The sequence below is a fragment of the Pinus tabuliformis genome, chromosome 4_1 (genome assembly GCF_031772625.1).
Source record: "Pinus tabuliformis cultivar Carrire ecotype Pingquan chromosome 4_1, CPIR1, whole genome shotgun sequence".
Classification (NCBI taxonomy): domain Eukaryota; kingdom Viridiplantae; phylum Streptophyta; class Pinopsida; order Pinales; family Pinaceae; genus Pinus; species Pinus tabuliformis.
Window position 1 is genome coordinate 297,268,585 of NC_142303.1, and position 22,720 is coordinate 297,291,304.

At 35.8% G+C, this 22,720-nt stretch overlaps 1 protein-coding gene across 1 annotated transcript; it reads left to right on the top strand.

Annotated features, from left to right (window-relative positions):
* The first annotated feature begins 13,996 nt into the window (after positions 1 to 13,996).
* Positions 13,997 to 14,929, top strand: LOC149175455 (uncharacterized). Its single transcript, XM_089422844.1, has 2 exons — positions 13,997 to 14,253; positions 14,543 to 14,929. Exons 1-2 carry the CDS (start codon positions 14,177 to 14,179, stop codon positions 14,787 to 14,789), a joined length of 324 nt encoding a protein of 107 aa, XP_089278970.1. The 5' UTR covers positions 13,997 to 14,176; the 3' UTR covers positions 14,790 to 14,929.
* The last annotated feature ends 7,791 nt before the right edge of the window (positions 14,930 to 22,720 follow it).

Consider the following 22,720-nt stretch of genomic DNA (forward strand, 5'->3'; position numbering starts at 1 on the left):
AATTATCCTCAAGAATAGGCTTGAGCATCCCCAACCGAGACTAACATTTTGTCAAACACTTGGCATCAATGCAACCTATAGGTCTAGGATACAAGACATAGCCTAAATGGCTAAAACAACTTATGAAACATAACCAGAAGGATCACCTCCTTCTCCATTTAACTACTACATCATCAGTTAGGTCTTGCATCCATCCATTTAATAGTTACAAGTAATTACATTAAATAACCATGACATGAATGAGTCATTCAACCATGCTTATAACCAACATAAAACTAGATAAATATCACAGATACGATAGGCATTAAATCCACATATAAATCAGTGCAAAAGTAAGAGAACTTAGCTTTTATTAATCATAGGAAACTTCGACCAGGTTCGGGACTTCCACGTACCACCCGACCATAGACATGGTTGAACCAAATATCTCTTTCAACCAGTCACCCCATGCCATATTCCAAGCATGAATGTATGATCTCATAGAGAAACCAATCCAAGAAAAACCAAGGGAATCTAGAGGTTAAACCACCTCCACCCTCACCAAACCGTGATCACACCAAAACTAGTGCTCTGATCACAAATTAATAGAACTTGGAATGACATCTGGAATCCATCACTATCCTTGAGGAATTTTCTGCCTCCTTGTCTCTCAGGCTTTACCGTAATCGAAACCCGGATCATTAGGCCCTAAACCGAGACTTCTTCCTAAGGCTTTATCATGTATCCCACCAAAACCGATTAAGATATTCCTAGGCCTTTGGGAATGAACCTTGAGACCACATCTACCCCGGATTCTGTAATCTATTAGGTAAACCAAAGCTCAAAAACTGAAATAAACATCCCAATCATAACATGGAATCTGGAAAAAGGCTAGGCTACGTTGAAATACACTATCATAACCTAACAAAATCATGCCACCGATAGCAAGAGAACCATACACAAACATGAAAAGCCATGCATGTCTAAATCAATTAGGAAATCATACATGGAAAAGGTTTCCTGCAAGTATTCTTGTTGAAGCTACTTGATCCTTCTTTCCTTTCCTTGATACTTTCTTTCTTTTCTTTTCCTTTCCTTTCTTTCCTTTCCTTGCTCCAAACTAGAGTTCTTCAAGAAAACTCTAAGTGACCAAGAGAGTAAGAGAGAGAGAGCTCCAAACTTGAACTAACAAAAGCCATGAACTAATCCTCAGAAGCCTTTTTATGCACGAGGCCCCTAATTTCTTCATTTTCCATTATTTTCCTTCAACTTCCTCCTCACATGCAACTTGTGACCTTTCACCTTACTTTTCTCCTAATTTCCTTTCTTTTCATAAGTAAGTGTTCCAAAATGCTTTTTTTCCTTTTAATGCCTTTTCCTTAGCCTTTGCCAATTTTCCTTAGGCAAAACACACATCCAGTGATGCCCATTAGGATATCTTTGCCCAATATTCAACTTGGAATACGTGTCCCTTACCCATGGTCTTATTTTGCCTCTATTAAATTTTATTACATGAACTTTCCACTAGGGTTGTTACATTCTCTGATTTAGAAAAAGTGAATCTGGAACAAAAGAAGGGTGAGAAACTCTCCACCCAACCATAGGTAATATAGTATTGTAGTTTTTCTTGTAGCTAGTGACCTATGAGTGAGATTCTTGATGCCTTGAGAGAAATCTAGACTCAAGAATTTAGCACGTAGTTTTCAGGTTAGATTTAACATAAAAGTAAAGGCCACTCTCCTTCAAACATAGGAAAAACTTTTTTTTAGCCTTTCCATATTTAACCATGCTCATAAACATTCACAAAAAGATGGTGTGGGTTCACACAACAAAAGGGAGTCCTTATTTTATCTTTGTAATCCCTCGACCCTCCCCTCTTCAGTGATTTATGTTCCACATAAAAAAAGACCATTCTCAGTGCTCAAAGCGATCTAGTCCAAAGAAAAAGTGATGCAACACATTCACTTCATGTGACATAAGCTATTACTCACTACTCTTATCAAGTCATAAGGTATGAATCTCTTTAGGTTTTTCCACCAAATGTCTCACTAATTTGAATTTTTTGAGTGAGAGGGAAAATAATTTATTTGAGAGAAAATAGAATAAGATGAAAACCTAAAGGAAGAAGCATTGTTTTATTGATCCTCTCTCTTTATTTACAATAATAACATGAACCTTCATCTTCCTAACCTCTTGATTAACCATCTCATCAAAAGGGAAAATTAAATCAAGGAAACTCTTCCTCTTCGGGCATCATATTTTGTTGGCTATCCCCCTTTCTTTAGCTCTAGAATTTTTTCTTTTATCAATAAAAATAAACATTAAATCACATCATATAGTTTTAACGCATAGCATAAATGTTTAAACCCTAACATTATAAATTATCAATTACATCTCACAATTTGGAAAATAAAAAGGGTGTCACAATCCACTCCCCCTTAAGGAACATTGTTCTTGACATTATATTATTATGCATAAAAAAATTAAGGATATTTCACTCTCATGTCATCCTCTAATTCCCAAGTGGCTTCTTCTACCCCATAGTGATTCCCCTATACTTTAAATTGCACAAGGGCTCAATTATGAAGTAGTGTCTCTTTCTTGCCTATTAAACATTATGGTTCTAGTTTGAACTCTCCTATTAGTTTCACTTGTATCATAGCCCAATAAATAACATGATTATAGTCATAAACATAATTTTTAAGCATGTGACACCCCTTTCGTAAATCCCCAATTTTGTAATGTAATTATCAAGATATAATGTTGGGTTCCAACATTGATGTTATGATTTCAAACTCTAACATATGATGTAATGTTTATTTTTTATTAATAAAAATGCCAGAGATGACGAAAGGGGACAACCAACAAATTGTGATGCCTTAGGCAGGGGGAAGAAACTTGACCAGGGAGGAAAATATGCAAGGTAGGGGGAGAAGGGGGTGGGGTGGGAGGTGTTAATTTGGCAGCTCAGTGACAAATTCCAAACATTGTACTAAATTATGCTTTCTAGAAGGACAAAAATTGACTTTTGAAGCACTCAATTTGGACAAGAAAGAGATATTTTTGATGGAAAAACCACATTGGCACATTTAATCAGGTTGACCTAAAAGAAAAATGAGAACCCTCCAACACATGTAAGCATAAGTCAATTCGTCCTCATTTGGAATCACATCAACATACATATTCTCTCTCTTCTTGGGTTCGACCTATCTGAAATTGCAGGGCTTCTCTCACATATGCGAAGGAGAAAGAGGATAAACATGATAGGTCGCTGAAATCTAAAGCTTACCTCAACTTTGACCAGCATTGACCAGCGTTGAATTTAACGTTTTGGGGTGAATTTTGGTTCAGTATTTTGGGCATATTTATGATTGGTCAGGCCAGACTCCTGAGCACAAAAATTGAGGATGTCTCTACACATTGAGTGCATACCTAATGCATACTTTGACTGTAGGATTCATCATTGCATTGACCAAGTTTGACTACTCAAATTTGGATTGTTTTGACTTCTAGTTGACAAAAAAAGGAGGTCGAATTCATTGACCTTTGATCGAGCACTTGGAGGATTTTTTTGAGCTTTGACTAATGGCTAGTTAGGGCGCAGATTGATATAGTTGACTATTGTGGACTTAGATAGATTTACATGAGAGTTGAGTCTCTCTCTCTCTTGTCTCTATTTTGGATAAATTTCTTGGCATATTGACTTGATTAGATATTGGAGAGTGATTTTGGATATTTTCTAGTTAAACCTTGACTTTGAATCTTGAATTATGTACTTTTTCTGTTGAAATTTGAAGACAATATAATAAATGAAGAATTGCAATGAGTTTTCCCCCTTGCGGGGTTTTTCCTTGCTCATTGACAAAATAGTGTGTCTCTTATCTCTTGGTTGTATTTCATTGTGCACATTATATAATTGTTCTATCTACTATTGCTCTACTGTCATTGGTTAATTGAATAAGTTGAAATTGTAATTTGGATGGTATTGGAAATTTTTGAAGTGATAGTTGTAGCATAGAAAAATACTTGAATGAAAATTAACGTGGTATCAGAGATGAGTTGAGGACAAGCCCAAGAGACATAGAGCAAGAGAATCCATCTTCTAGCAACTGATTGAAAATTCATTTTTCGTTTGGTAAATATGTCTACCTCATACTTCAAGGATAATGAAAATCTATTTGATACAGGATTATAGCTTTGAAGCTCGTAACACTAGGATTAACACCACCTTTTATGTGTATGATATGTCGAAGGAAAGATTTCATTGCCACTAGAAAATGCTCCCCAAGTTGTCAAGTCCAAGTATAAGAAAGGTGAGATTAAAGCTAAGAACATAATTATTGATTCTTTAAGAGATCATATACTTGTTTATATTTAATATTTTAAGACATCCAAAGATATGTATGATATGATTGTTCGCATGTATGAAATGAACAATTTGAGCCACATTATGGATTTGAAAAATAAACTCAAGGAATCTAAGATGCATAAAGGAGAGACTATACAATAATTATTCATGAGAATCACTAAAATTAGGGATCAACTATATACTTCTCAAGAAATTGTACCTGACAGGGAATTGGTGATGACTGCAATTTGTGGACTTCCTTCATCATGGGACATTTTCATTACTTATATCAAAAATGGGGAAGGATCTCTTATTTTGATGAGCTACATGCTCTATGCAATCAAGAGGAAATATTGATGATATCTAAGGAAAGAATTCAAAGGCCAAATAAAGGAGATTCTACTGCCTTCGTTTCTCTAGGGAAGAAGAAGAAAAAGAAGAAAGGAAAGGGAAAGCCATCTAATGCAAGATGACCTGCTTAATCCAACTGAGATTCCAAGGACTTGGGAAGATGAGATAGAGATGTTGGATGTTACAATTGTCATCAAAAGGGTCAATATGCTTGAGTTTTCCTTGAAAAGTGAGATGCTCCGAGGAGAAGTACTTCAAGGTCCTACAACAATAACAATGGCTACAACAACAATTGGTCATATGATAGAAGATATGATACAAGATACAAATAAAGGAATGATAGAAGAAGAAGAGACTCTCCTGATAATATTGAAGAAGGCTATCATCCACAAAAGAGGTAAAAGCATTCCAGGTATGAAAATAATGCTGGTAATGAATCTGACTATGTCCTTATTTATACATGTTTTAGTTCCTCTCCTCCATATACTTGGGATATTTGGTTGGTTGATAGTGGGGCCTCTCATCATTTCTCTAGGTATAAGGAAGTTCTCTCTAATTTTGTAGAGAGGGATTCAAGTTGAAGATTATTCTTGGATATAAATCGACTCATCTCATTAAAGGCTTTAGGTCTTTTAAATTTCACTTCAAATTCGAGGAATCTATTTTGCCTCATGATGTGATGTATGTGCATGGATTGAAGAAGAATTTGGTATTTATATATGATTTGAAAGACAAAGGAATGGGGGTTGCTTTTATCAGAGGAAAATTACTTACTTGGCCCATTGCATCCTCTATTAGAGATTCTTTCACATTGGGCTCCAGATTTGAATGACTTTATAGAGTCATCAGAAGACTGCTTGTAGCAATGGTACATGACACTAATCATCAAAGAGAGTTGTGGCATCAGGATGGCCCAACTTCTCTATGAAGCACTTTCAAAATTGAAGAAGTTTGTTTCTGGGACCCCTGATGTTCAAGGCCATCATGATGGAGTGTATCCAAGATGTGCTAGTGGAAAGAAGACAAGGAAACCATTCCCCTCTAGCAAGAAAAATACTAATGACATCCTCCATCTCATTCATTTTGACATATGTGATACGATACATCTACATTCACTTGGTGGCCATCTCTACTACATAAATTTCACTTATTATTTATCTAGGAGACATGGATATATTACTCGAAGCACAAGTATGAGCCCTTTGACATATTCAAGGAATTCAAGGCTTTGGTTGAAAATAAATCAGGGAAGAAAATTAAGATCTTCAATTCCAACAATGGTGGGGAATACATTTCAAACGAGTTCATAGATTTTTGCAAGAAGGAAGAAATTGAGAAGGAGACTATTATTCCCTATAATCCTGAACAAAATGGAGTGGCTAAGAAAATGAACAGGTATATTGTTGAGGCTTCCTGAGCTATTCTCCATGATTAAAAATTGTTGAAGTTCCTTTGGGGTGAAGCAACAAATACAACAATATATGTTCAAAATAGGGTGCCTCATCAAGCATAAGCATTGGACAACAAGACTCTAGAAGAGTTATTCACAGGTGTCAAGCCCAAAATTGATCACCATTGTATATTTGGATGCCCTATACATTTCTATGTGCCGAAGGACAAAATAAACAAGCTAGAAGCCACTGGAATAAAATGTACGTTTGTTGGATATTGTGAAAATCCTAAAAACTTTAGAATATATATCCCTATCAAAGGAAGTTTTAAATTAGTAGGGATGTAACTTTTGATGAACATGCAACCCTTGGAAAAGCAAGGGTTCTTCCTCTACCTCCTCCTCCCAAAAAGGAGCGATGATATGGATATTCTAGAAGGTTTCTCAATGCCTGAATTTGAGACATTTTTGATGATCCTAAGGAGCCCATGGACCCTTTGGATTATCCTCCATGTGATCCTCCTACTAGGAAGAGGCCACTTTGGCTTTGTGACAGATTACATGATGTCGAGAGACACATTCTCAGTAGAGGGACCTTTAGAGAAAGCATGAAGTTGTGCAAGTACCAGGGACATGTTTTAGTGATGAGTAATATGATTCAAGATGAGCCTCACAACTTTGAAGAAGTTGTAAAAGAAAAAGTATGGAAGGGTGCAATGGCCAAAGAATACGAAGAAATTATGAAGAACGATGTATGGGATGTCGTGCTGATACCAAAGGGGAAATGTGTGGTCACTTCAAAATGGCACTACAAGATCAAGGATGGGGCTGATGGAACCCTCGAAAAATACAAGCCAAGATTCATAGCTCGAGGGTTCTCCTAGAAAGAGGGAGAAGATTATGATGATATATTTGTGATTTTAGCTCGATACACCACCATTCGTTTGATAGTTTCCCTTTCCAAAAGTCAAGGATGGGCTCTTCACCAGATGCATGTGAAGATGATATTCCTCCATGGCATGTTACAAGAAGAATTTTACATTGAGAAGCCATAGGGATTTGAAGTAGATTATCAAAAGACACAAATTTTCAAGTTTAATAAGGCATTGTATGGCATGAAGCAAGATCCCTAAGCATGGCATGCCTATATAGATAGTTACCTGGTGAAGCTTGGATTCACAAGAAGTAGCATCATTATCAAGCTCTACTTCAAGATAGTCCAAGGTATGCCTCTCATTTTGGTATTATATGTTGATGACTTATTCTTGATAGGTAAAACACCTCTCATTATTGAATGTAAGAGGGATTTGGCTACATAATTTGAGATGAAAGTTATTGGTTTAATGCATTATTTCCTGGGACTAGAGGTGTAGAAAAGACCTGGTGATATTTTCCTTTCACAAGGAAAATATGTTGTGAAATTACTAGAGAAATTGGGCATGGTTGAATGCAAGTCCTTGCCTACAACTGTAGAGATAAATTTCAAGAAGCTATGTGGAGAGGATTCCAGACCAGACCTAGCAAACCCTTTTGAGTGTAGACAACTAGTTGGTGCTCTGATGTTCCTCACGAACACTCGTCTTGACATATGCTTCATAGTTAAAACTTTGAGCCATTTTATGATTGATCACTACCATGTATATTGGGTTGTTTCCAAGCATATATTGAGATATCTACATGATAATATAAACCTTAGACTGAGGTATGCTGTTGGAGATGTTAGATTACATGGATATACATATGCATATTGGACTGGCAGTGTTGTCGACATGAAGAGTACTTTCAGATACTATTGTATTCTAAGATCTGTTATGATATTCTGCATGAGAAGGAATTAGAAGTATATATACATTAGAATAGTTGAGGTTGAGTATATTAAAACCATCCTAACAAGTTGTGAAGTAGTGCGGTTGAGGAAGCTCTTTGGAGAGATATTTGAGTAGTTTCTGGGTAGGATAATTATCTATTGCAACAACAAGACTGGGATTCCTTTGTTAGATAATCCTGTGTCCACAAAAAGTCCAAGAGTACTGAGATCAAATATCATTACATATAAGACATGGTGTAGAGAGGAGTTGTGAGACTCCTTCACATTTCAACATATGAGAAGATATACGATATCCTCACCAAGGCTTTGCTGAAAGGGAGCATATTGGTCTTCAAAGTGGAGCTTGAATTGGTTGAAATGACCCTTTCAGTTAAGGCTCGTATTTTATCAAGAACACTCATAAGTGCTCTTCCCCCCTGGTTGAGCTCCTAAGGTGAGGAATGGAGCTAATGGGCTCTTGGGGATGAGATACCTTTGACCGATATGGTGTAGAGACTTGGGATCTACCTTAGTCATAGTATGCCCTAGTTAGTGTCCTGCCCACTCTATGGGATAACCTCCCCAGCTGCCCAATGAGATGAGAGACTTGTGGTAGAGTGTGATCCCTACCCATTAGAGTAGGTGGATCTCGCTCAAGTTAGTGGATGTAAGTGTTCTACCATTTGACTCTTTAGGGTTAAGATGGATGATTAGGGACAACAGGGTACAGTGTGGTCCTTAACTTCGGTAATTTGATCTCACCTATTTTTAGGGACTTTGGTATAGAGTGTGATCCCTATGCATTGGGGTAGTTTTTTTCCTGCCTATATTTTTTAGTTTTGGGTGGTAGCTAAGGCTCCCCGATGATGATGATTTTGGGTGGTAGTAGAGTCTCCTCGGTAGTGATAAATTCACGGTGGTATTTATAGCTCCCATGTATCAATTCTTCTTCTTTATATTTGAGAGTGTTCAACATGAGATGAGGAGAGAACAATAGAGATGAGTAGGGATGCATGATGCAATAAAATTTTCTCCCTACCTGAGAGGGAATGTTAATTTGCTAGCTCATTGACAAATTCCAACAATTGGACTAAATTCCTCTTTCTAAGAGGACCAAATTGAATTTTGAAGCACTCAATTTAGACAAGGAAAAATATATTTTTGATAAAAAAGCCACATATAAATACAAGTCAAGTCCTCCTCATTTGGCATCACATCAACACACGTCTTCTCTCTCTTCTTGGGTTCAACATATCTGAAATTTCAAGGCTTCTCTCACATGTGTGAAGAAGAAAGAGGATGAAAATCACAGGTGGATGAAATCTAAAGCTGATTATAACTTTGACTTTCTCGAGTGAATTTTGGTTCAAAATTTTGGGCATATTTATGATTTGGCAGGTCACACTTTTTGGCACAAAAAATGAGGAATTCTAGGCACTTTAACTATAGACATATTACATACTTTTACTTCAGGCTTAATCATTGCATTGACCAAGTTTGACCACTCAGATTTGGACTATTTTGACTTCTGGTTGACCAACAAAAAATGTCTAATTTGTTGACCTTTGACTGAGCTCTTGGAGGACTATTTTGACCTTTGACTGATGCCTGATTAGAGCACACATTGCTATAGTTGAGTGTTGTTGACTTGGACATATTTGCACTAGAGCTAACTCTCTCTCTCTCTTGTCTCTATTTTGGATAAACTTCTTGGCATATTGACTTCATTGGATATTGGATAGTGATTTTGGATATTGGCTAGTAAAAGATTGACTTTGACTCTTGAATAATGTAGTTTCGCTATTGAACATTTTAAGACAATCTAATAAAAGAAGAATTGCAAAGCTTTTTCCCCCTTGTGGGGTTTTTCCTTGGTCATTTACCAAATATTGTGTCTCTTTTCTCTTGGTTTTCTTTCATTGTGCACATTGTATAATTGTTCTATCTACTATTTCTCTATTGTCAATTGTTAATTAAAGAAGTGAAAATTGTAATTTGGATGTTATTGGAAATTGTTGATGTAATAGTTAAAACATAGAACAATACTTGAAGGAAAATTAATAGGAGGGAGTTGGACAAATTCTAGCCTTGCTTGAATAAATATTATTTTCCCTTGATGTGAAGGTTAGGATTCCCAATAAGCTTATAGAAAAATAATAGGAAGATGACTGGTTAAGGTATGATTACAAAAATAATAAGGAGAAACCATCAAGGAGTTCTTAGTTCTTGATTCTTCTTTTGGGTTCCTAAGCCTCTAGTTCTTCGCTCTCATACATTATTTTTCCTCTCACATAGAAATTTGAATTGGTAAGAGAATTGGTGGAAGAAACTCGAGAGGTTTATAATTTGTGACTAGTTAAGACCTATGTGTGATAATCTATAGGAAAGAGACAATGTTTTTTTCTTATGTGTGAAGTAGAATTGCCTTCACATTTTGTGCTAAATATGGTCTAAAATCTATGTGATAAATGCTTTAGTTAAATTATTTTTTCAAGGAATCAAGATCTGGCACGAGGGCCAACTATGAGAAAATTACAACAAAATTGAGCCTATGGTGGGGTGAAACATAGCTCACCTTACTTTAGTTTCTAGTATTTTTTTGCTACAGTGGATTAATATTTATTTCAATGTTAGTCATATTTCTGCCATAGATGGTTTAGTGACATGCACAATTACTTAATTTGTATTTTATGAAAGTTTATATGTGCATGCATTTACCCTTCAACAAGTTAATCATGGTTGTAGTTGTTATACTATTTGGATGTAGCCTTTTATATGTATAAAAATTTGTAAAAATGTTGGTTTAGGAACATATGTTTCCTAGATTCTTGTTTAAACAGGTCATGTATGCATTTATGCTACAATTTCTTTTCTTGGAGGTTCAAGAAGCTGAAACTTGGACCATAGTGAAGGGAAATCCCACTAATCATGTAGTCTAATTTTCAGACCTTGGGTCACAAAATTTTAGGAAATATGATTAGCAAGATTAGGAGATTTTTATGTAAATTTCTAATTGGACTATATAGTTTTTCATGATAAAATAAAAAGTTATCGAGTGCTCTACATTTCATGTAAGATGTCACGAGTTTTCCTAAAATCCCTACTCCCTTGCAACGAACCATATTTGGGACCTTAAGAGCCATACATAGTTCTAAAAACATCATAATATCATCCTACTCTGAGGATAAGTATATGCTTAAGAGGTCATTTGTTGTGGATCAAGGTGTCGTTTCTTCAACCACAATGCATGCAAGCTTCCTTTATGGTGTAAGACATAGATATCCTCATTCAAATATGTATAGTGCCTAAATAATAATGTAGCTAATATTAAAAATCCCCTAATTTCACTCATATAACTAGTCAAAGAAAGGGATAACCTTGAGAAGGCTTGTTGTGTTGTTCGTAGTGTTTTCCATAGTCATGTATTCAAAAAAACTACTTTGGCATTTGATCAACACATTTTCTCCCATGACCATGTCAATGGCCTCATAAGTAGTGCTGAAAATATTCTAATAATCCCTATATCCCTTATTAGAAGAGAAGGATACCCTTTGTGATGTTATAGATGGATGCAACTTGAGTCATTTATGGTTTCGTATTTAATCAGAAGCTTCTTTTAGAACCTAGAACATTAGCATTCCTCCACAAACTAGGTCCATGGCCCTAGGAGTAATACTTGTAGTTGAAATTTTCCTAATGTTATTAATATCTCCATTTGTAGGCCAATCACATCATTAGGAAATTAATTCCTTTTGTTCAAGACTTTGGTTTGGGGTCTAAGGCTCAAGTTTCCTTCCCTTATCATGTTAAGTCTTAAGATTCCTCCACAAATTAGGTCCAAGGCCCTAATACTATTACTTGGTGTTGAAATTTTCCTAATGTTACTAATATCTCCATTCATAGGCCCATGATATAATTAGGATATTAACTGTGGTGGTTCAAAGTTTTGGTCTAGGGCATTGATGCTTAAAAGAAACCTCTATAGCCTAAAGGTCAGGTTTCCTTCCCTTGTCATGTTAAGGACACTGGTACCAATACAAAATGCTCAAATATTCCTAATGTAGTTGACATCCTCACTTGGAGGTGAATGACATACATTGGGAAAAATAATTCAATAATAAAAGTGCATGCATTATTAATAATGTGCACACACTTTTAAGAATCGACATAAACTTAGAAACATGCACACGTTATTAGCAATGTGTGCTTGTTTCTTTTATGCAAATATTTTTTAGTAGGATTGAAAAGTTTCAAATAGATGTTTAATGACTTGGTTGTTGTCAATCTATGCTTGGGATAAAAAATCTAGTGGTTGGGTGATACATAAAAACCTCATTTTTTTTAACGGTTATCAATATATTTGTTTTTGACACTATTTTTTTTATGGCTACACAAATATATAGCATTCACTATCTAGATTCCAAATATATAGTTAAAAGAAAATTAATTTTTTTAATATATATATACCTTTTATTCGTGCTATAAATTTTTTTCTTCAACAATTCTTAGAATAATTTATATAATGCACTAGAATAGATGAAGATCTACAATCTTCAAAATATACAATATTAAAACAATATGTTTGGTTGTGCTAAGATCCTTGTTCCCTATAGTAATGCAAGTGATGGTAATTCCAAGGATATAATCAATTTCATAATTAACAAAATATAAAATTGATTTTCTAATTAAAAAAATAGCTTTGCATAAAAAAGGTGTTTTCTACAATTCTACAATTTTTTTTTACTGAAATTCCATCATTAGGGTACTAAAAGCTTGCACTAATTAAAAAAAATATTATATTTTGCATGAAAAATAACACACCACAATTAGAAAAACTCAAATTTGACATAGTCATACAAAAATTCTATAAATAAAAATTATATACTTGGAAAAGCTAACTTAATTTCCTACATTTCATACTTTTACACCATATTCAAATTCATTTCTAAAGTACCTCAAATCATTCCTTCAAGTTAACCTACTATTTTTTTCCATATTTGTATTTCCATTAAGGCATCATAACACATACATAAAAAATTCTTGTCTTCTTCTCAAATAAACCTTGTAAAGAATCCCTCGAACAATTTCCTAAGTTTATAGACATCAATATTAAATATTGATTTGGTAAAGACATCAAATGAAAGTAAGAGAAAATTTAAAGAATTATACTTAAACTACAAAGCATCCCACACCTCATTGTTTTGTCATAAAAAATCTATATATTCACTTTAAAAATTAACAATGAAAAAATTAATAATAAAAAAATTATTCATAAATCATATATGATTTTGACAATCTTACTGACCCTAATTATCATCATATTATTATTATCAAAAAGTTCCATTCACTTTCAAACCTGTAACACGTCAGGGATCATTCACAACTTGTACTTTCTGACCTCCATGCCTCGAACCACTTAACACAACATGATGTGGCATTAGATTGGTGTAATCTGATATTTTAATGTCCACTTTTTCTCAAAGAATAACAACACGCATATATTATTAAATATTTCTTTACTAACATCCAGTTTTCGAGTTGTATACATCTATTATGATTATTCTATTCCCCCACAAAGCATATATCTGCTATCAATGAGAGAACCTATTGATTTTCAATCCATGAGTACCTGTAGTAAAGGTAGTTAATACATCTATTAATTTATATCTTAAAATTTAATTCAGGCATGTGGTAAAGTTTATTTTAAAATTGAAAAAAGGATTCCATTCTAATGAAGTTCCTTTTAAAAGGATCAGCCTACGTTTACACGGTCTCGTTATATTCGAACCGGAGAATATATTTTCCCAACCATGTAAACACTCTGGTTTTAAGAGGTAAGGTTTGGATAAGGAATAAAAGTCGTTCTGATCGTCTAAGCCAAGGCTGAATTACAATAAAAAGAAGATCCTACATGTCTATGATACTCAAATGGTCCTCGCCCTTTGGAGAGTCAATGTGTTAAAGTGACCTAAAGTCTGATCTCACCACAGAAAGTGATGAATGAGAAACCCTAATTTCAATAAAGTATAAGATACGCCGCCCTAAAAGAATGAATGCTTCTGGGAGCCCAATCAAACGGGAATAAGTAGCTTCTACGGGATGCCAGTGCATCCATGGCGGAGAAACCTAGGTTAAAAAGAGGGCCTGTGAGCCAAAGGTGGGTCATCATACCGAGCGAGGAACACTCTCTGCTTCTGTGCCTCCTTATATGCCTTAACCAGAGATACATACTTTGGCTTTCGCTTAGTTGCTTGCTTGGGTTACACGGTACATTTATTTTCTGTTTGCCGTTTGTTTCACCATGGCGATGTTTCTGCCTGGGAATAAGTTATCTTCTGTCAGATCTCTGTTGAACAAACTTGGCAGGAGTCACACTTGGTAGGTTTTTTCACATAGTCTGTACATTTTATCTTATTTCAAAAATTGCAATATTTGTTTTGGGTGCGGCTAGATGTGGTACAAAATTCGGTAGGGAAGTTTACTCTCTAATCTTGCATTCCAATCTCCGACCAGATTATTTATGAGTGAGAACTGCTACATGCACATTTTCTTTAATTGGAAAAAAATAAATATGGGTTTTCCAGTTTGTTAGGGTTCGTATACTTGTGAAACGGAGGATACTAGAAAATATCAAGATTTTCATTTCTCTTAATATTCTTTTATGCAGGAAACGGGAGAGTAACATAACGTCAGTGGCCGGAGCGGCGAGTTCGTTGGCCGGCGGTAGCAGCGATGGAGTGATACCGGAGGTGGCGTCGCAGTCTAAAGCAGCAAGAGAGAAATATCATATGGAAGCAAAAAATAAGAGTTTCTGGATGCGGGATCCCGCAACAGGGAACTGGATTCCGGAGGACCACTTCGGCGACACTGACGTTGCAGAACTCAGAGCGAAGCTCCTCTCCGCCGGAAAGTAGAAGATGACATACACCTTGTAATGCAAAATGTAATAGAATAAAGGATCTGCTCTGTAATTAACTTCAAATCTTTTTCTGTATGGGAATGAAAATAAATCAAGATAAAATAAAAAAGCTTCCGTTTCTCTGCAGTTTTTTTTTATCTATCTGCAATGCGTCGAACAATGGCTTCCGTTTCTCTGCAGTTTTTTTTTTTTTTTTTTCTATCTACACTGCGTCGAACAATGGTCGAAACCCTTATGGTAGGGGATTGATTTAATTGAAAAGGTGGTAGCGGCGGGACAAATGGGTATGGAACATTTAAAACCCTATTTTACTGTGTTTGTGATCAAGCTCTAGTTCAGCCAGACGCCCACCGGGGATACACTTTCACAACGCCAAAGGGCTGTGTTCGTTTATACGTGAAGTGAAAAAGTGTTTTCTAACAGATTGGCCACACTGAATATAGCTATTAATGATAATTATTGATTTCTAACCCATATAGATTTCTCAAAATGTATGGTCCAGCTCATGCTACTCAGTTTAATTATGGATATTTATTTAGTCTTTTATTTTTTATTTTTTTGCTTTTTATAGGTGGAAAACTTGTCAAACCAGCATTAGGATAACTATTTCTAGCTATTAATCACCAATGCATGCTGACTCATCACTGTTGTTCAAAGAAAACACCAATGCATACAGACTCATCACTATTATTCAAAGAAAACCACCTCAGGTAGAATAACTCTCTGGTAGTCCCTAATTGGGCAGCCTTTCACACCAGATGCCTCTCCATCTTGTGCCTTTAACTAGTTTCTTTATGTTTGAGAAAAACCACCTTTTACAAAAATAATTTTAAGACATACTCCAAACCCAAAACCATAGTTTCCCAATCTTAAATAAAAAATCACTAATTTAATTTTATTATTTTTTTTTCTAATTTATTAATTAGATTTATGATTTTTTGAGTTATTTGTTGGTAAAATTTCTTAATTGATTTATGTATATAAGAACTTTAGTATCTCATAATCAGTTTGTGACAAAATATTGAGCTATAATTAATGCTATATTAAAAATATTTTAATAAAGTATATTTTCACTGTTTTGTTCATTTTTATCTATGTCGTTTATGAATTTGGATTTGTATATGCTATGATGTTCAGTAACAATTTTTTTTGCTTCTCAATATATTTTATTTGAAATTGTAGTGTTTAAATATATTTTATTTTTATGTTTCTGTATTTTTTTACTTAAAATTGAAAATTGTATTTGATTTTCACTCTAATATTTCATATATGCATGTGTTTTTAATTAGAAAATCTTTTGCTCAATTATCATATTGATATTTACTATTTTTAACTACTAAATATTTTAATATTGGTAATAATGTAATAGTAATTTGGTAGTATATAGGTTTTTGGTTTTTATTTGAAATTTATCTCATATTTAGATGAGAGACAATATTTTAGTGATTTAATATTTAGTAAAAAGTTGAATTAACACATTATATTATTACATATTATAATTACAACAAATTAACACCTATGTAGTCAAACGATCAAATTAGCAGAAAATTATGTAATAATGAAATTAGTTTGCATGAGCCTTATTTATGGTAGTCTTGTGTCTACATTAACATTCCATCTATACCTATGTTTCTCTTAACAAAACAATATAAAGAATCATCTTAGGTAACATACACAATAGAGAGAAAACCTATGAAAAACATCATAAAGCACCATCTTTAGAAAAGTAGGAAAATAGAGAAACCATTGTTTTTAATGAGTTAAACTACTAGTTTTATAATTAACATTACTAGCTTTTGCTTAATGGTGAAACTTTAATCAAGTTCAAAGCTTGGGGTAGTAGCTCATGCAAAGTACATGAATCCAAGTACATATATGCTAAAATACTTACATGCAAGTAGCTAAACCAAGTTCTTGTAAGAAATAAATGTTAGTTCTGACCTTGTGCTTTGTTAATGGCCTCGTTATCCATGAAAAAGTGGGTAAAGCCATACGAGGAATTTTTTACTCCTTATTTGAATATGCAACTAGCCAACAACCATACACTGCTCAGTACATGATAATATGGCATGATCCTCTACCATTTGCACTAGTTAGACACATCTCACCATCTGGCATTCCTCTTAAAGGAAGGTGGGTCATCATTCAGAAGCTACCAGTTCGGATTGGATCATTATATTGTCTTTCATCCATCTCGATTCTTTTAGAGTGGAAAAAATGTAGGAATCAAGTCACAAGACCATTTTTACCAGTGAGAATGAGTTTCTCAAATCGAGGTATGAAACCTTCCAAGAGCATTTTGAGTTATTAAATAACATTCCTTTGGTGGTAAAACTTTACCACTTTAGCAATGCACCTTTTTTCATATTCTACACACAAATACCTTCCCAATGACACAATCATCATCTCAATCAAAGTCTATATGCAAAAGTTGTCACACTCGAAATTTGACCTTCCTGATTTCACCACCATAATTTGAGAGGATGCCACGTCAACCCCCATTATTCATGGAAAAGGGGCTATCCATGTGATTATGATGAATAAGAATCTAGAAGAGTCCATATTTTAACTCTGGGTAACAATTGATGTAGTTAAGCCTAACCACTAGTAGGCTATCAAATTATGTTATAACTGGGCTACTAGGAGGAAAATGGGTTCCATCCTTTCCAAGTTCATTTTTTCATGGATGAGCGAAAATCGTTAAGAGGGATATGAGATAAAGCACACATAGAGTATTTATGCATTGTAGTAGCCTAGGGGACATAGGCTATACTTCTTTATTTTCACAACTATTTTTTATTTAGATAAGGAGAGCAGAGTAGCCTCACCTTTTAGTTGGGTTTTCTTGCAAAGCAGTTTCCTAGGTCATATCATGTGTTGATTGTGGGTTGTGAGTCTTTTTTTTCTCACTTTTCTCTATTTTCTCAATAATTTTAATTTACATGAATACACAATTAACCATAAACTACAGATCGATAAGTCTAAAGAAAAATAAAAGCATAATAGTGTAGATTTCATATTTTTTAATTATAGTTTTATCAAATATGTTGTGACAAACTATCTAGTGGAATATCCACGACTGTTTACAAATCATATTGATATAAGAGAAGGATTCTTTGGGCATATTGTGCATATTTACAGGGGATCTAGATCAACTAAGCCAAAAGTCATAAAACCCTAGTCATGGTTGATGAATCTATGAATAACCCTCCTGATTGTACAAAGGAGAGGTTTTCGTGGCTAGAAGCACAAGTCATAGATATAAACCATAATGTAAATCTACTCATGTCAAACCTAAGCAATAATCTTACGTTATTTGAAGAAGATGGGTGTTCTAATGCAGAGAACATACTAGAGGGGAGATTAGGAGATCAGGAAGAAATAGAAAACCAATTGATCAAAGGACTTGAATATGATAAACCTAGTTCGATTGTTGTGAATCATTCAAGGTCCCTATTCAAAATTGAGAGGATAGGTTTTCACAACCAGAAGCACAAGTCACAAATATAAGGCATAACGTAAATATCCTCATGTCAACCCTGAGAAATAAGATTATGTTATTTAGATAAGATGGGTGTTCTAATGCAGAGGACTTATTAGAGGCGAGATCAGGATATGGGCAAGAAATAGAAAACCAACTGAATATTGAAGGGGTTTCTCCTGGGTCTAAGTTGACCAAAAATCTGTGTAATTTTATGTGTTGCTAGTCTGGTTATGTCCATATTTATTTTCAACATGTGTTGATAGTCCCATGTGTTTTAATTTGAAAATTTCAATTTCCAGAATTCTATATGTTGAATGTATGTTTATGGGAAAGGGTAGTTAACTGAATGGGAGTGATAAGGTGAAATTAAAACGGGGTTGGGATTGCAAGAAAAAAAAATTAGTCATCAAATTTCAACATGGTATGAGAGCCAAAACCTGAAAATTGCAGTTTGAATAACATAGAGTAGTTTGGGAAAACAAACAATGGTTTGGACAACAAACTAAAATTTTTGGACAGCAAACTCAGTTTGGACATCAAACTGATATTTTGGGATAGCAAGGTGAAATTTCACATAGATTGAACTTTTGGGACAACAAGGTGTGCTTGAATGTTAATTTCTCCATTTTCTTAGTTTTGTAAATTTTGGATAGAAGTCATGGCCATGTTCTTAAGGATAGAGGATATACTGGATGGGATATCCAACTATGTCATTTGGAAGGACATAATTCTGATAGTGTTTGAGGAGGCGGTAGTTTGGGACATAGTGCTGCAAGTGGTTGTACCTCCTACTACTATAGATGAACTTGTCAAATTCACAAAAAATAATGCAAAGGCAAAAATGATTTTGATGGACAGTCTGAAGGATCCTGTGGTTCCCCAGGTGAGAGTAAGCACATATGCATATCATATGTGGACAACTCTAACCACTTTCTATAAGATTACCAATGAGAGCAAGAAGATGGTACTCAAAGAACAATTAAAGGACATAAGGATGACAAAGGCTGAAAGTGCAGTTCCTCATCTTGGCAGGGTAAAATAGGTACATAATGATTTGACTGCTATTGGTGAGGCAGTTGTACCCATAGTATTAGTCAGGATAGCTGTAGCGAGATTTCCTATGTCTTAGGAGGTCTTTGGAGATACAGGAAGAACAAAGGGAAGGCCAATAAAGGGGCCTAATTAGAGGGGCTAAGGGAAAGGAGAATAAGAAGAAGGAATATATGGACATGTCCAAAGTCAAATGTTGGGCATGTCAGAAGATGGGACACCATGCTACTACGTGTCCTGAGAGGAAGAAAAAGGAGAAGAAGGGTACTACATCATCAGTAGTGGTGGAGTAGTTTGCTTCAAAGTTTGACTAGTTATTTTCATTTATTACTTCTACATCTAGTAGGAGTACATCATCCGATGTGTGGTACATAGACAACGGGGCTTCCCACCATATGACAGGTGCACGAGAGCTCTTTTCAAAGCTTGCAGAGAGGGAAATTGATATTGAGATTGTACTAGGAGATGACCGCACTGTGAGAGTTGTTGGTGTGGGGATTGTGACCTTTGAGATGGATTCTTTGCCTCCTTTGAAGATCATGGATGTGTTGTATGTTTCGGGGATGAAGAAGAACTTGATTTTAGTGTCTTCTATGGAGGAGAGGGGTTTGTTCTCAGGAGGGCAGGTCTTGATGCATCATAGTGGAGATTCCATCAATTCAGCCATTATGATTGGAGTTTGCTTTGGGAAACTACATAGGTTCAGTTTTTAGTCGGCAGGAGCATTGGTATGTAGCACATTTGGTAGCACTCACACTAGTACCACCAATAGTAGATACTTGTGCGAGTTATGGCACTGGAGGATGGCGCATATGCATCATGGAGCTTTGAGAGTACTAAGTGAGATCACTACCGGAGATCCTGATTTCAATGTCGAGCATTATGAGGTATGGAGAGGGTGTGCTTTGGGAAAGTACACCAAGTTACCATTCCCAGTGAGAGACATCATATCTATAGGTATACTAGACTTGATTCATACTGATATTAGTGGTCATATGCCTCATGTGCCTTTGGGTGGTTATGAGTATTACGTTATATTCATTGATGACTACTCTAGGAGGACTTGGATATATTTCCTAAAGACTAAGGGTGACATTTTCAATCACTTTAAAGATTTCAAATCTCTTGTGGAAAATCACACAGGTAGGAAGATTCAAGGCTTGAGGTCAAACAATGGTGGTGAGTATGTTATGCTCTTAACCTGCAAAAAGATACCCAAATACAGAATATGCGAAGAAAGATACCCAGAACATAGAATAGTGAGAGACAATAGCAAATATTTTATTATTTAGAAAGCAATGTTCACTGGCCTCTTCGAGGGGGCAGCCTCCAATAGAGCAGAGCTTGATACAAAAATAAGACACGATGCCCCTCGCAGGGAGTCTCTATCCTTTATATATGACTCATACATGCAATACCATGGATCAATACCATGGGTTTTATTAATACCATCTATCTAATACCATGGCCCATTTGCAACTAACTGTGGTCCCGTCATTAATTGCGGGTTAACCACTTACAATTATTAATATGGGCTTTATTGATTCTTTACTATGACTCGATCCCACTACATAAATAAGGGGGTTAGGGTGGGACCCTAACATGCCCTCCCCCTTAAGAATAGCCTTGTCGTCAAGGCTGAAGCTGCGGAAACTGCTGAAGAATAGTGGTTGGTTCCCAAGTTTCATCTTCCGAAGAGGTGTCTTTCCACTTAACGAGAACTTCCCTAATCATGCGGCCACGCAGGTGCCTTTCTCGTGTGTCTAGGATCTGTTCAGGTTGGAGCCAGATTGACCCTTCCTCGTCCAATTCAGGTAGACTAGTTTGAATTCTGCAATTGTTCCCAATCACTTTCTTGAGGCATGAGACATGGAAAACTGGATGGATTTTTGTAGTAGGTGGCAAAGCCAGCTTGTAGCCTACTTCTCCAATGCGCTGAAGTACTTGATATGGTCCGTAGAATTTTGGAGATAGTTTCTGACAACCCTTGTCTTTGAGTGATGTTTGCTTATATGGTTGCAGCCTCAAAAAGACCTGATCCCCTTCTTGAAATTGGTGCTCTGAGCGATGCTGGTATACCTGTTGCTTCATGCGGTTTTGAGCTTGATGAAGATTCTCTCTAAGATGGGCGAGCATGGTTGCATAGTTTTGTAGGAGTTGATCCACTACTTGTACCTTTGAGCACCCCTTGATATAAGAAGTAGGAGAAGGAGGGAGTTGACCATATATTGCTTCATAGGGAGTCATTTTGGTGGTAGCATGATAGTTGGTGTTATACCACCATTCAGCTAGAGGTAACCAATGTATCCAAAGATGTTGCTTTTCTGAAGTGAAACACCTAAGGTAGGTTTCCAGACATTTGTTGACGGCTTCAGTTTAACCATCTATTTGTGGATGATAAGAAGTACTGAGTTTTAGTTGGGTGCCTTGTAGCCTGAAGAGTTCCTGCCAAAAATTACTGGTGAAGATCGGGTCGCGATCGGACACAATAGAAGTGGGCATGCCATGCAATTTGAAGATCTAATCCATGAAAGATTGAGCAACCAAAGTCAGTGTAAACGGGTGGGTTAGGGCGTAGAAATGAGCATACTTCGAAAGTCTGTCCATAACCACCATGATGACTGACTTGTTTCCTAACTTTGGAAGACCTGTAATGAAATCCATAGAAACCTCCGTCCATATTGCTATAGGGATAGGCAACGGTTGTAATGTGCCTGGTGCTTTGACGGTCTCCCCTTTGTGGCATTGATAGACATCACATTTTTCTACAAAAGTAAGGATGTCTTTTTTCATGCCTGTCCAAAAAAATGATCTTTTGGTACGAGCATACGTCTTCTGAAACCCTGCATGTCCTGCAGTGGAGGATGAGTGCAATTCTGCCAAAATGCGATTTTTGAGGGTGGATGTTGGTGATGTTACGACTCTATCCCTGTAGCGAAGAATCTCATCCTGCCACGAGTAGCCCTTGGTGGAATTTGGATCCGCCTGCAATTGAGAAATGAGTTGGGAGAGCCCAGGATGTGAAAACCATTCCCTGCGAGCCTCTTCAATCCATTCTGGAATGGGAAGGGAAATTGCTAACAGGGTACTTCCCTCCTCAAATTAGCGAGATAATGCATCTGCTACACTATTTTCTTGTCCTTTCTTGTAAATGATCTCATAATCATATCCCAGCATTTTGGCGAGCCATTTATTTTGTTGTGGGGAGGATAGGCGTTGCTCCAAAAAATATTTAAGACTATGATGGTCTGTGCGGATTTGGAAATGTCACCCCAATAAGTAAAGTCACCAGGTCTCTACTGCATGTAAAATGGCCATCATTTCCTTCTCATAGGTAGATTGGCCCAGATTCTTCCCACTTAGTTGTTGGCTTGTGAAGGCCAAAGGTCGCC